This window comes from Lytechinus variegatus, chromosome 4 (genome assembly GCF_018143015.1).
Source record: "Lytechinus variegatus isolate NC3 chromosome 4, Lvar_3.0, whole genome shotgun sequence".
NCBI lineage: Eukaryota > Metazoa > Echinodermata > Echinoidea > Temnopleuroida > Toxopneustidae > Lytechinus > Lytechinus variegatus.
The window spans coordinates 13,486,602-13,502,913 of record NC_054743.1 but is presented as its reverse complement, the minus strand read 5'-3'; the positions used below and the strand labels follow the sequence as shown (position 1 = coordinate 13,502,913).

Genomic DNA, 16,312 nt, shown 5'->3' with positions numbered 1-16,312 from the left:
CAATGCTATAAACAAATATGAAAATGTGAAATGTTGGTTGTTATTGGGAAGGAACATAAATAATCAAAATTCTAACATCTCAAACAAAAGCATAATCCAGGAAATTACAAAAAAACAAAAACATAACTCATCTAAAATCATATATTGTAAGTCTTTACATATTACTTATCGGCATGCATTTCATAAAGGATAATCAATCACTGATTTTAAAGCAAATATCAATCAGATATTCATAACCGTAACATAAACACCAAATGTGATAACAGTAAAAAAAGAGAGAACGCCTCTAAATCCAAAGCCTACTCAAATATGTCAATTCCAGTATCCTCATCATCTTCTTTCTTGCTCTTGGCTGAGCTACTGTCACCATTTCCATTCAATTTCAACTCTTCTTCCTCATCGTCTTCTTTTCCATCTTCTTCCGAGATGACAGAGTTTAGTATCTCCTGACCAGATCCAGGGCTGTATCTAAGACTATCTAGTTCTAATTCTAAACGTTCTTCAAGTTCATTCATTCTCTCTTTCTGCACAGCCTGTGTCTTCATTCCGATGGAACAAGCCAAGAAGTGGCTAAGACAGACGTAAGGAAATGTGAGTAAATTGGTCAAATGACATCGGAGTTGAACTGAGAAATTCTTTAAGGTTTTCAAGATCTATTTCATCATTTGAACATCACTTGATGTCAGTATATCACACTATTTCCAAAGAACATATCCCAAGTCATCTCTGACATGGGACTCAATGGGTTCATAGACCTCCATCGGGATACTACAGATAAAGGAGAGCCAATGCATTGGGAATGAAAATTAGTGCCCTGTGTGTACTGAAGAGAGGACTACAAGTGTTGAATAATCAGCATTTTCAATTGTGTCAACATATATACTTAATTGAAATTTAATACGACTGCCTTTTAAAAATCTTTGATTTTAATTCTACAATCATTATGGCCTCTTTGACAAGGCAATTATCAGAGAATGTTGATACATTTATATTTCTTCCAGTATCATGGGACATTCTTCAAATCATTTCAAAGATTTTAGAAAGAGGATAAAGTGTTGACAGGATGAATTCCAAACATTCATGGACAGCAACATTAATATAGGGGAAGTTCACCCTGACAAAAAGTTTATTGTAAAAATAGCGGAAAAAATGATAAAAAATATTGTTTGAGAAAAATTCATCAAATAATTCAAAAGTTATTAGAAATTCAATTATTTGATTTGTGATGTCATATGCGAGCAGCATTCCTACATGAAATGTCCTTTTCTAAAAAAATTGAAAATGGTTTTCACTGTACCTTTTGTATATCAATAGACAAATCATTTCACACCCGATCATGAATAGAAAACAAAATTAAGTCATCAGGAACCATACAAAATTTGAAATTCATGCATTTTATATTACATAACACATGGGGCAGCTGCTCGTTTATGACGTCACAAATCCAAAATTTTAAACTCTAATAACTTTCATACTCTTGAACGGATTTTCCTCAAACCTTCACCAATATTTTTTATAATTTTTTTTGCTATTTTTACAACAAAGTTTTCTTCAGGGTGAACTTCTCCTTTAATATAGGGCATTTCATTCCACAAATTGCAGTCAGTTAGCATGACCTAACTCCTGGGCAGTTATATTTGTTCACGAACACCATACATCTATAATTTTAGGTGCTGTGTTTATCAACAAGAATGATAATCTTCTCCTAGAAAGTTGACGTAGGGAATGATAGGTCCTTTAAATATTTCAACAGATCCAGGGGTTGATGCACTAGAACTGAATTCAATTGGAAATGAGATAAATTTAATTTCATGTGAGATAAATCAATCATTTATAAGTGAGATAAAATCATATTCTTGAGTGAAAAAAAATCAATCTGCATCCTTTTAAAATTGGTTGTAGCTATTAGTAATTTACCCCAAGTAATGACTGAATTATTTCACTTACTGTAGAGGTATTGTTTCAGGTAGCCACCCAGTCAATGTCTGAATCACAGTCACATCACCAAACTCACAGCTGCTGTTTCCAGTTGAGTAACTATACAAGAAAAATAATAATAAAGCAATATTGACTGGCCTCGGGGCGATACGACATATATCGCCCAAACTAGATTTATATCGCCCGAGTCGTAGACGAGGGTGATATCAATTTAGTGAGGGCGATATATGTCCTTTCGCCCCCAGGCCAGTCAATATTGCTATTATTAACCAAATCAGACATCTAGAGCCAAATCGTTAAAATTTAGATATTTTAAATGTTTAGAATGAGAATCTAGTTTCTCATGTTGAGCAGACTGGGCTTCTGAACTTTACCATTGTGACGTAATTGAAATGACGCGTCCCTGGCCTAGGGACGCAGTATGCAGCGTTGTCTCAACTTCGTTACCATTATGACGTATAGCACTGCGCGGTTCAAGGACGCGTACACAACGCGTAGAATACCCGGATGTTAGAGCTGCCTTTTATTGCCCGCCACATTTCCACGCATTTTCTCATTGACTTTCTTGAGCGGGCAATAAATTGGGCCCGTGGATAAACAATTGGAATTTTATTGACCGGCCATTCGATCCCAGTGTTAAGCAGGCAACAATGTTTCAAAGTTGCCCTGCTCAGATGTCTGATACGGTTAATAATAAATAATAATATATACTGATTTATATAGCGCAGAAACTATGTGCATATATTCTACTGTGCTGCAATTAAGAGCTGGTGAAATTCTTGAGAACAAAATTAGAAAAGGGGGTAAAAAGATGTATGGGAAAACAATTGAAAGAAGATCAATTGCATTGTAGGGGTGATTACTGTTTTAGATAGTGAAAGTGAACATCACAGACATTACATTTGCATAACATGAAGTTCATTGTGCTAACAACAAATGCATTTTCTCTACACCACTTCAATATTTTGTAAAATTCATTGTCAATGTAACTGAATGTTAAATGTGTCTGAGTTAACAATAATGTCTTATTCACCCAGGGTAGCCACTTTAGTTATGACACTGCTCTTCCAGCGGGCCCTGCATAACATAATGTGTTATTATTACCCTTCTCCAATCTAAATGCCGAGTGCCTAGGAAGAAGGCAAAAGGTCCCATTTTTATAAGTCTTTGCTATGACTCGGCCAGGGATCGAACACACAAACTCCCATTCATGAGGCGGATGCTCTACCACTGAGCCACCACGCCATAAGTTCAGTAAAAACTGTTTGAATACTGTAAATTTTAAAGTGTGATGTTTTCAAACTTTATGGAAAGTCATGTCTAATACAGAGGACTACCCATATCATTAAAACCTACAAAATTATGTTTTAAATAAAAAGGGAACAAAGAAATGTGTTTGAGGTAATATCTGGTCTTGATTGATAGTTATAATCACAAGTCAATCACAGCATCGACATTAAGCAAATGGCAATTCATAAATAATATAGCACTTGATAGATCAGAACGACATCTTAAGTTCTTTACAGATATTATACCCAGACATCTGATGATGGCATGCCTGTACACAATGAATGCATCTTCTCCACTCCCTGGGGAGCACTCCGACACAAGAATTACTTACTCTAATGAGAATACTTTGATGAGAGCTTTGGTGAGGAGCATAGGCCAAAGTTCATGGGTCAATCTGGAGCAGGGTAGAAGCATCTTTCCATTATCATCAAACGGGATGGTATCATCGACCGTCACTTTCCTCCATGTTCCCTGAAACAAAAGAGAAAGATTGTTATACAGATGATCCCTACTAAAACAAGTTATTGATGGTACAAAATAAATGTCACTTGCAATTTTTCACCTTATCAGAGAGTAAATGAAAGAATGACCATGGAAATAATAAATAAGACAATAACTGAATATGAAAAGATTTGATGGATGAAATGTTACTTATCAGGACAAGGGTTCAATAGATCTCAATAAACTTACCATCCAATATATTCTGATGATGTATTTGCCATGGGCATTGTAGAGGGGTAGATGGGGTGCCTTTCCTACTTTACAGAGGGCGTAGATATGGTCCCATGGCCTCCAGGGGTGCATCTTACCCCCTGCTATGGTGACTCCCTCATGAGGTTCGGTGATGGGCGTGGCTGTAGAGTGCCACAGGTTGGTGATTTGACTGGTGATCCAACGTAATGTCTATAGAAAAAAAAGATGATTAATATTTCAACTGACAAATAGACAACAATTACAGACTGAGCTCCATTTGCAAACTTGTAGAAGTTCTAAACAAAGAGCTACTCACAGCTAATCATCCTCTAAAGTCTTAGATAGACTGGAATAAACCAACCCTCAATAATAATGAGTTTGCAGCACTTACTTTTGGTAAATACATGCATATTTCATTTGGGGGAAAAATTAATATAAAATAATTTGAACAAAAGAGATACATTTTCTGGAAAGAAAAATCACTTATACATGTACATTTCTCTTTCGTGTTAGTAAAGATTTCTTCCTTTCTTTGTCTTTTTGTTGTATTCAGATAATATTTGATACAGCATCTTTATATTTCTTATAGCATTTTCATCTTGCAATGCTGCACACAACATTCCCCACATTTGGATCAGATATCACCTCTACAATACCTGCATATACAACTATGGTAACTACCATGGCAAGGCTCAGCAGCCACATCAAAGTTTCCATTTCAGTAAAAATGGCATAATTAATCAAATGAAACATGACCCAGATTCAACTTACCTCACATTCATCAAGGTGTTCATTGTTAGTGAGTAGGTCGATGTCCTGATTGCTATCTGGATCATAGACTACTGGCGTCTTGTCAGTGATGAAGTCCTGTGGTCTTCTCCAATGGTCTACACGATGTCTAAGGTTACCAGGTAGGTCTATTCTTCCCTCTGGATCATCAAAGAAGTGTTGCTGCAACAGAACAAGAAAATGAATACAATTTCAGAAGAGAGAGCTTCATGAAACAATCACTGGCAACTGGGGCCAGTTTCTTTTAGTCTTGCAGTTAATGTATAGTCACTTTGTCATGAATGTAACTACAGCAATGAAACATTGATTGTGATTGACTGGTGAGCCCTGTTACCATGGTGGTTGCCAACGTAGCTGGGACCCTATTTTACATAGATGCTACTTGGCATGTTTGTTAATCATCTAAAATTAGGCCCTTTTGTACACAAACAAGGGATCTATGACACCAAGCTTATCACATGATTGTAGAGCTGAATTTTATGATGGACTACATTGATTATAATGTGCAATCAATTGTAAAAATCAACCTTATGATCAATTGCATAGCTTTGTGCTGCAGGGTAAGATGTTTTCTGTGGCCTAGAATATGTTGTCAAAGCAAGAGTTCATACCTTTTCCTGAAAAAAAAATGTCAACACTGGTAATGAGCTACTGAATTCCTTGCATTCTATTGGCTAAGAACTCCTCTGATATTGAGATTTTTATTTTTGTTTACATCCCCTTTATTGTTGAGACAATTCAAAGCAATTGAAACATTCCCCTCAGACCTACCAATTAGAGTCATATACACTTTCTCCATTGAAAATCATTTGTAACTCCATCTCATTTTAATTCCTCAAAAACTACTTGTAAATGAAAAATTAGTAAAAAGTTGTAATTGTAAATGAAAAGTAAAAAAAAAAAGAAAAATCAAGAAGGAATTAGGGGGCCCGAGAATGTTCATATCAGAATTATTTGCTTGGTCTTTTGTCTATGCTATGTTCTCTTTATCAAACTAAACCAAAATGAGAGAGATGAATATTATACTAACCATGCTGCTTGGGCTCTTGCCCTTGTCTTTCTCCTTGGGTTTGTGTGGGGCATCCTGGTAAGTAAGACAGATACAGAGTATAAGCAAATAATAAACCTTCATATCAAAAAGCAATCGGGTTTACAATATTTTCTACATTATTTCCATCATCTTCAAAAAGACACATGGAGTGATATTCTGGGCCGGTATTCCGGAAATTATCTTTTCTGTTACATAAAAGTGGCATTCATGATTCATGGTTGGTATGAACTGCTCAAATGACCAACAATACAGAAGTGCATGATGTGAACCAATTATACCTGCACTGGCAAAGAAAAAATGATGACACAATATTCGGAATACTGTCCTGGGGCCAGTTTCATAAGACTTGTTATAACAACAAATTTGCAATAACAGTTTAAAGCTACTGAAATTAATCAATTTGATTGGTTAAACCAGTTACAGAAACTGTGCATTTGTAATTACAGCAAGTCTTTATGAAACAGGCCCCTGGAATCCAAGTCTTAAAAAGTACGAACAGAATTGAAACAAACTATTATGCCTTTTACAATCCTTCAATCTAAATAATTGGGTGTTTAATAAACCGAGGAACATATCTTCTTTGCTTTCGGCTATTAAGTTAAGATAAAACATAAACTTCCTACCCATTTTTCTCCATTGACATCAGCATCACTCCATTCAGGCCAGATGACAACCTTCTGTTTTCTACCTTCTTGAGATCCAATCACACTGGCAGCTATGGATGCAGCTCTGCACACACACAAAATAGAAAAATCATTATTTAATCTTGTATGAATTATGAGTCTTTGAATAATCTATACAAAACATTTAAATGTAAACAGCATACTCCATGGCTTGGTTGATCTGCTGGCCACCAATGTCATTCCAGTAGCAGCACCACGCACTTGTGGAAATCCACATTAACTCCAGGTTCCCTATGCAAGGACACAATTTCTTTAAACATCATTTTACCCAGATGCTATCAGGCTATGGAATTCATTACCACCTGTAGCTGTCAACTGCACCTCATTGGAGCTTTTCAAGCTGAAGATGCAGTGTGTCAAGCTTTGTTAAGCTTCAGTCTGGTTTTTTAGCTGCACATAGAGTCCATTGTAAAAAATTGTTTTTACTCGCACTGCACACTCAGTACTTGACAAACACAAGGTGAACTGTACTACACTGGAAGAAGAAGAAATGGTGATTGCTTCTTATACTTCGACAGTAAAAGTGAGTTCATTAGCATGCCAGAGAATAGCAAACTATGGACCAATTTACAAGGCGGGTAAGGTCTATTCCGTTTTGATTAAATGCTCAAAGTGCTAAAAAGTCAGGACATAAATAGAAATGACAGAGAGAGATAGAAACAAAACATTATGATTTAGGTCTGTCTGTACATTCATCAGAATAACACATCTCATTTGAAACAACCTTTTTTATAAGGAATGTGGTTTGAGTTTTAGGTAGTCATTTACTGAATTAATGTTCATTGTTTTTTCTTTAACTTTTAAGGCTCTATTAAAGCATGTTTAAAATCTTTCTCATCATGAGTTCCAAAAGGGTGGAACTTGTATTGAAGAATGTTGGCAGAGGACGATGCGTTCTATTCAACTGTAAATTATACCCCTCACACTAAATAGATGGGATGGGGGATGGTGAAAAACAAACAAATGAAGAAAATGTTGATAGATGCGGACAGACTAAACAAGAACTTCGAGTTCAACAAGCCAAAACGATTAACTGTACCGGTACATGTAAAGTTATGAAAAGTGAAAGCTGAAATCGTTCATGAAATACCTTTTCTTTTTTTACTTTAAAACTATAGGCAGCTCTGGAGTCTGGTCTATTTGGCACAGAGAAAGATCTCCAGTCCTTTTTAATCTTAATGTCAAAAAAATGTCAAAACTCAAATCACCGTTTCGTGTCACCAAAAGGCAAAACTCAAGACAAACATGAAGTCATGAGTGAAGAAACAGGATTCATTGACATTGAAATACTTGACAAATGACAATCAAATTACCGTGTCTTGAAGCAACACAGACTAGTTTAAATTCCCTCAACAAATTAGAGTTTGACAAGACACAAGTCAAGGGAATGATCTGTGTTTTAATGATGCCATACCGTAAGGGCACTAGTATTCAACCCGTTTGGAGAGTTTCCTCAAATATATAGAAACATAGAATTTACCTGAATTTCAGACCCGTCTTATTTCTAAGAGCAAATGCTGGTTATTCTTTTTCCGTTATTTTTTTCTTCAACCAGTCGACTGTGTGCGCGGGCAATCGAATTATACGGCGACGGTTTTTTGCACTAGTATTCAACCCGTCTGCACTAGTATTCAACCTAGCGATGAAAGATGGTCCTGTCTCTCAATCTGCCCTTGTCCCATCCGACTATGGACTAGACCATTTGAGATGAGACCAAACAGGGAATTAATCAAAGCCAGATACTTACATAGATCTAAATCTAATCTAGCAATATAAACCCTTTTGAGATTTGCAATCTATCCTCACTAGGTTGAATACTAGTGCAATTCAGTGCAAAAGGCCATCGGCGCATAATTCGATCCTACGCGCATACAGTCGACAGATTGATAAAGAAAATACCGACAACAGATTACCCTGGAAATAACAAAGGTATGAAATTAAGATAGTTTCCATATTTCTAAATATTTTTGGAAATATGTCAAAATCTTTGAATTATGCCGGGTTGAATACAAGTGCCCTTACAGTAGGCCTAGGCCTACTTAGTTTTATAAAAAATATTGCCCATGATAAAATCCCAAAATCAAATCCATTTTTCATGCATCTTCTAATCCATGAACATATTCATAGACCCTCACACTCACAGTACAATCCTACACAAACTACGAACAGGTCCCCAGTCCCATATCTATATCATATATTTCATCATAACCTTGTTGAATTGTTCATTGAATGAGTGCCCAGTCCCACACATGCAATTGCAAGCAATACACAGACGAGACAGTCATTGTTTACATAGACAATGCACACAATCAGTCACTCGATTCATCGCTGCTGTCGGTGCTGCCACTGATCGAGATCGTGTCAGCTGCGTGAACTTACTCTTGTTTGGAAGCTGAATTTACACGATTAGAAGATTTCTTTTCCTTCGCTGGTTTAGACGCCATCGTGCAAAATGCACGACTTATGCAATTTTGCGTGTGAAAATGTAAATTTTAAAAGTTAATGTTAGCGTCTCGTTGCTGAGAAAGTCGATACTTCGTTGACGGTTGTCAGGAACTAGGGTCAATTAGATAAGGGTTACGGAGCATGCGCAGACACTCCATCCGTACAGGTGTAATGATTTTGCTGGATAAAACTTGGAATAGTCGAGTCTCATCAAATTGTGCAGAATTGAGGTTACACTTACACTTAAGAAATTGCAAATAAAGTTATAACTGTAATTGAAAGATTGAATCAAGCTTTGAACTTCTAACAGGTCGACAGTGAATTGTCAAACCATGAAAAGACACGATTAGAATCAGAATCGTACTTGATGGCTCTACCCCTAAATCTTTGAAGTTCACCCTGAACACTTGTTATGATTGTCTATGCATATGAAAAAAAAAATCCCAGAAAAAAATGGAGGTAACATGATGCTGGTCATGCTAACGGAAACAAAATCTACAGAGAGTTAATCCGGATGACCCAAAAAATTGACCCAAAAAAATTAAAGAAAATTCACCGACAGTTAATCCGTTATATATATATATATATATATATATATATATAGTGAATAAGGCCTGCATGGGCGTGTTTTGTTATCATATTTTATTTTTTTTAATAAACCTGTAAAGGGGTAGCATATAGGAGTCGATGGTTTCGCGGTTTGGAGATGGGTGATTTCAACAACTTTTGTTCTCCACAGTAATTTTGAGTATGTTGCATGCATGCCCGTCATATATCACTCGAACAATAATTTGTTTTAACTTTTAAACAATTATTGTTTAGACTTTTTTGATAATGTATGAACTTTGTAAATGACTTGTTTAAAACCTTAAACAATATTTTTCAGAGTAACAGCCAGCTTAAACAATGTGCCTAAAACTTTATACAGTGTTTTCACAGTGTATGTCACGGTGGGAGTTAGTTGCTGCTCGAAGATCTTTTTTCTTCAGTTTAGACTTTAGAGTGGAAGAGGGTAATCCTTAAAAGTGGAGATTTAAGTACATGACTTGTTAGCTTTATTACAAAAGACTATACTGTTTAAGGACTATATATTGAAAATGGGCTGTGTTGAAGACTAGATCTTGTCGGTTTTCGTGGTTATACCTTTATACCCTCTTAAATTTACTAATTTCTCACTTCTTTTGTATCTTCTCCATTCATTTTATATCATACACCCGAACATAAATGAAATATTTAAAAGGGTGGAAACGAACGGGGAACATCTCATGCGATCGGTTGCTGGGAGGGGTGATTTCTTAAGATTACGTTCATTTATAAAAATATTACATTATCCTGAACATTTTATTCTATGTCATCCTAACTTTATACTTTTTTCTTTATCCATCTGTTTGTAACATTTTACAAAAGATAAACAATAAAAAATCATTCAATAAGCATAAAAAATTACGATAAAAAAAAATGATGGTCACCATCCGTCTACTGTATTCGAAAATAATTTTCTTCTTCTTCGACTCACTTCTTATCATGATCGAACTTGTCACAATAATGAGGCATCATAACTATTATAATGTTTCACCGGAAAATTATACTGAGAGAAGATAATACAGGTCACCTCCCACCACTAACACCTGCAATACTGTCTTGTTATGACGATTTCCCTTACATGCAAGTCAAGATAAATGAACTTCAAAAAAAAAATAATAATAACCCGTTTGGATTTTTAATTTACCTCTTCAAATGGACCGAGCGGCTCTTTTTCACATCCAAGTTACAATTTTTGAGCTGAAGTTCACGAGGCCTTATTCTAAATGCAATAGGTGTCAATATTTTTCCAGAAGTAAGTATTGCTTATCTTTTTATCATGTGAACAAATTGCATATGATCACATCATCACTTCCAATAACACCGCGTGTGTTTTTAGATTATTGTATGCGCCAAAATGAGCAGATGAAAACAAAAACAAAAAAATACAAAACGAAACAAAAAGAAAGGAGAATGAAAACTATAAAAAGAAAAAAAAATGAATAATAAACCAACATGTCACTGCACGACAAGTCAAAATTTCAGCTCGCAATAATTGTTATCGAGATGGACATACCTTTTCTGTTCATGATGATTGATTACAAAGAATGCTTATAGATGTCCAGTTTTCAGATCGGAATATAAAAAAGTAAAGGAAAGTTGTCTGATCCTTGTTGGATGACAAATTAAATGGTATGTCATCCCCTTGGTTGGAGGGAATAGATACTAGATTATACTGAGAGCCTAGCCATTGGATGAAACTGATTCGAGGTCAGCTACACTCGAGTAATTAAGAAAATCACACAAGCTGTAAATTTTATCAAAATTTGATACAAAATAAGAATATTATATGACTATTCAATATTTTACAGAAAAAGTATTATGCATGTAAAATATTGGTGATATGTAAATGAAAGAGCCTATGCTGTCACACAATTCTTTTGTATTTCAGTATATATGAATTATATTTAAACAATTTTAGATTTGACAATAAGGAAGTTCTTCGTTGAAACACAATGATAATTCAATATCTATGTAATAGACCTATGAGGGGAAATTCTATATTCCATAATCCATATAATAAAATGCAAAATAAATGAGTAGCCTGTGTGAAGCCATTGGTTCCTTCATTAGTAAGCCTTTATGACACGATGATCAGGCTGTGCAAAGTGTTTTATGAAAGTAGGAGAAACTTTTCAATTATTCATCAGGACTTGATGAAAATTTCAGCAGTACGCTTGTAATACTTTTATATTATATTGCTTCAAATCAAATTTTGTTTGGGTAGAGTCCACTATATCAGTAAGTCATGATAGGCCTAGTGATAAGTTTTATGTACCGTATACTTATCCATGTCGATGTGCAATTAAGGGGAATGGTTACAATGGGGAAATTTTAAATACTAACCATTAAAAAAAAATCAACCGAAGGTGAAACAAAATCTTTTTCCTGAAACAGACCTGAACCGAATGTAATTCCATACCACTAACTAAACCAGATGCCAGAGCAAAAGATGAAATAAGATGGAGGAAAAGAGTAAAAGATGCGATATTCCGTAAACGATGAATCATTGACGATTCTTTGCCTTTCTTTTGTCAAGACAAGCCACAGAAATGACTTGTCAGGCAAATATCCAGGATTTTGCAACCTGGGGAGGGGCGACCTTATTTTGGCGCCCCTGTGAATTTTTGGAAAATGGCACCCCCTCCCGTCAGACAGTTGCATACCGTGGGTCACGGCATGGAGAGGGGGGGGGGACCTGCACAATTTTGTGCCACCTAGTGGGCATGCGAAGAGCGCACGATTGCCAGGTATACCGACATAATAGAGACATTTTAAGGACTGAGCTATTAAAAAGGATATGCATCTCACTGACCAAATAACGCGAGCGCGAAGCGCCAGCCAAAAAGTTTTGATATTCAGATAAAAAAGGGACATAAGCAGATTTTTGTAATCAAGATACGTTTCTGTCTCACTAAACATACAATGAGAGCGCGAAGTGCGAGCAGAATTTTTTGTATATATTGACCCCATAACAAGGACATTTTAAGGACTATTAGTTATGAATTCATAAAGAACATACATATCTTACCACAGTCATCTAATACGAGCGCCAAGCACTTGTTGATTTAGTTAGAATTACACATAAACACTTACAGAACTTTTTGTATTCATTGTAATCATGAGCATGATACGTATCTCACTCATTAAATATTGCGAGTGCGCCGCAGCGCGAGCTGAAATTTTTTGAAATTCAGACCTGAAGAGGGGCATTCTAAGCTTGTTCTTAGGAATTCACGAAGGTCATACTTAATTCGCTAACCAAAATTGATGCGAGCGCGAAAAGTGATCTGAAAATTTGTGATATTCAGACCAGAAAAGGGGACATTTTAAGGACTGTTTATATGAATTCATGAAGAGCAGACATGTAGCACTAATAACTGTAAATACGGTCTGGAAATGATTTATATTCAGACCTTAAAACGGGGCAATCACTTTAAGTAGACATGAAAAAGAAGCAAATGTCACTTCATAAAACAATGATAACTTGAAGTGAAAGGAAATATATTTGATATGGACTTAATTGAAAACGGGATGTTTTAGAAAAACATTATACATGTATATCTGTTCTATGATGGATACCGGCGCATTACAAATGTTCATGTTCTTCTTATTATTATCATTATCCCATTTAAACAGACAATGCGAGCACCAAAGCAGATAATGTTTCCTAAAGTTATTTATTTTGTTTGTTTTTGCCAGCCGATGGGGGGGGGGGGCATTCTAAGCACTTTTTGTAACCATGAACAGGATGGGTATTTATAAAATAATTGATGCGAATGTGAAGCGCGAGCTGAAAATTTTTGATATTCTGACCTAACATTTGGACTTTCTAAGCACTTTTGGTAATCATGAACATGATGGGCATCTAACTATGCATTTGATACGAGTGCAAGCGCCAAAACCACGTGAAACATAATTTTTGCGCCCCTGGTTAAACATCAAATGGTCGAATATGACTTTCGCGGCGCCCCCTCCCTAGGTTGAACATGAATTTGGCGCCTCAGGACTAACATTGGTGCTCCTATGTCGAACACCAATTCGGCGTCCATAGGTCTAACATCAATTCGGCGCCCCTAAGTCGAACATCAATTCGGCTCCCCTATATACCTCTAACATCATCCATTCGGCGCCCCCAAGGTTGAACTTCAATTCGGCGCCCCCTATGTCGAACATCATTTCGGCGCCTCTTAGTGAAACATAATTTCGGCGCCCCCTATATGTCGAGCATGAATTCGGCGCCCCTATGTCGAGCATGAATTCGGCGCCCCTAAGTCGAACATTAATTTGGTGCCCCCTATATAGTTCGAATATCAATTCGGCGCCCCTTCCCTCTTTTTTCTCTCTTTCTTTTCTTCTTTCCCTCCTTTTCTCCCCTTTTCTTTTCCTCTCCTTTCTTCTTCTTTTTGGCGCCCCTTTTCGCCTACCGAGGGCCCGAGCCCCGAGAGCACCCCCAGAATACACGCGTGCTTGTAGTAGGTACATTGAAAAATATTTCAAACTATCCTCACAGAATCTTCCCCATTGGCATAAGGGACAGTCTCATCCCAATTGGAAGAGTAAGAACTTACTCATCAATACCAGCATCATCTCTTTCTCCTAGGGTACCAAACCTCCGAAAGTCAATCGAACCCAAGGCCAACCCAGCAGCACCACCACCAGCAATAGTTCCCCTTCGACTAGTATCAGGAGCAAGCAAGGACTTCCGATTACCGGTACGACTACTACTTAATGCAATCGTCATTCTTCGGTCACCCGAACCACGCTTATTCCTAATCGAGACACCGAGATCATCGTCGTCGTCATCGTAGAATATGATAGGTCGTGCCAGGAACTTACTGGTGTAACGGGTGGCGCGGTCATAGATTTCGTCCAGAGACAACGGGAGGTCCGGATAGATAACATGACGTCGGTAAGTACCACCGGCGCTGTGGTGAGTGACTTGGTGGTCGAGTGTGTTTTCACGAGCTGCAGTGAACGTACGCGGTCCGTTTAAGTTCGGCGACTTCGGAGCGTTTCTTCTGCTCTTCGTCGACATTATGGGATATGAGATTTCAGTTTGTACAAAAATTAAAACATTTATATCCTATAGGCCCACGGTTTCGAAGATTCGTCAGTAACGTCATTTGGTAAATTCAAGTCATTAAGATGTCAACAACAAACAAAGATAGAAGAAATTTTAATTAAGTATGCACATATTATGAAAGTATTCAAACAATTGTTATTGTAGAGAAATTCGTATTTTACTGCAAACATGAAATGGAGGCTATTACCGCGAGCCTCAGGATCTTCTATATTAACTGGTTATTCCTTGTGTCGAAGTTAACAAAAGATCATCATGTGTCTTTGTCGATAAACTTTCCTCTTTCAGCAATTATTACCATGATAAAGGATGCGTTTTATATCCAGGTGAACATTTATTGATCCATGAAACTCCTCGAAAGATGACATGTTATATCCTCGTCAATCAATATCAAAGGTCTCCTAATGAAGGTCATACAATCATGCAACATTTGTTTCCGTTTATCGAATTGCCATATGAGATTATCCATGAAGCCATCAGGTTCTAAACGAAATTCACAAAATTGAAGTTCTAGATTTCGTTTCGCATAAAGAGTAAAAGGTTTTCCAGCTTTGGTTGATAATCATGAACATAGTTCAATAGAATATCTGCAGCATTCTCAATGTTTTTAGTCGCAGTAAAGAATAACCCTCTCACTTGTCTTTCTATCGATGCATGTAATCAAATTGTCGATGATGACAGGTGAAGATTGACTTGGTCTTCTCAGTTAGGTTTCAGAACAGCCAAACTTGAATATGAAGTTATTTCACCACAAGTCCACAAGTTGTATGTTTTAAATGGAACACACTACACAAGAAGTACTGATTTCGGCAATTACTCAGGCTATATCGGTTGTATTTTCTTTCGTTTTTTTTTTGTATGCAGGGGGCTATTGCATAATACCAGGTCTCGAAAGTTGAATATACCAGTCTATTTGGACGGCTAAATTTAAATGCATCACCGAATGGCCTTCTTTATGAACAATGGAAGATAATATGGGTTACACAGTCGATTCAATCCGGATCATTGGAGCAGAATACACATGGGGTATGAAGGTATTCGTTGCCAAGACCTTAATTGGGATACGGGGCGTCTCCAAACCAAGCCCTCGGCGATTCTCTAGATCTATGGTCACTTTCTAATCCGAGAACCACTCGGCTCCGATTCCAAAACAAAACAAGTGAAATTAACAGTCAAAAGATAGCTGAAGGGTGAGGTAATAATTGAGTGGTTGAAGTACCGAATAGCATCTCATCTGGTATAGACTCAATGTGTCACCTTACGAATTCATCCTCGATGGTCTAGCGTAGTCCTTTTCATTTTTCAACCAGTGTTGACAACATAATATTATAGTGTATATTGACGAGAGAATTTACATGTATTATCTTACCAATGCTGATTCTTTTCATATTTGTAGATATGAAATCCGCACTGATATTTAAGTTTCACAACAAGATTTTAGTTAGCTGTGTTCGCCATTCGATTCCACAATAAAGCAAACTTTCGCTCTGTCAATGTACGAAGAAACAGACTTCAGGTTTTTAGCTCAGAGTGCGTAGATGATAAGCATTTCGTTGAGTAACCACGGCAACACTGAGTATATCATGAAATATGTATCATTATCCTGAAACGCCTTTCCTTCCGGTCGCATCGAATGGTATTACTGCTGGATCCTCTTGAAGCGTTCATTACAGATATAGGATCATCATTCTTGATTGATTATCTGCCTTAATAACAAAGGTCGATTCGATCGGATAACGAGAACAGCACCTTCCTTTA

General features: G+C 36.8%; 1 protein-coding gene across 5 annotated transcripts in view; it reads right to left on the bottom strand.

The window, feature by feature from the left end:
* LOC121413438 (androglobin-like) overlaps nt 1–14,247 on the bottom strand; it is an 81,353-nt gene extending 67,106 nt beyond the window's left edge. For 3 of the 5 annotated variants that reach the window (XM_041606257.1, XM_041606258.1, XM_041606255.1), the window contains exons 1-7: nt 14,043–14,246; nt 6,385–6,490; nt 5,741–5,794; nt 4,693–4,872; nt 3,919–4,131; nt 3,560–3,699; nt 1,948–2,037 (exon numbers count right to left, since the gene is read on the bottom strand). In XM_041606257.1, coding sequence (XP_041462191.1) covers nt 1,948–2,037; nt 3,560–3,699; nt 3,919–4,131; nt 4,693–4,872; nt 5,741–5,794; nt 6,385–6,490; nt 14,043–14,215 — 956 coding nt within the window. In that variant the 5' untranslated portion in view covers nt 14,216–14,246. Of the gene's footprint in view, nt 1–1,947; nt 2,038–3,559; nt 3,700–3,918; nt 4,132–4,692; nt 4,873–5,740; nt 5,795–6,384; nt 6,491–14,042 lie in introns of all 5 variants that reach the window. The other 2 variants (XM_041606254.1, XM_041606256.1) reach the window with 1 other exon arrangement.
* Between the last annotated feature and the right edge of the window lie 2,065 nt (nt 14,248–16,312).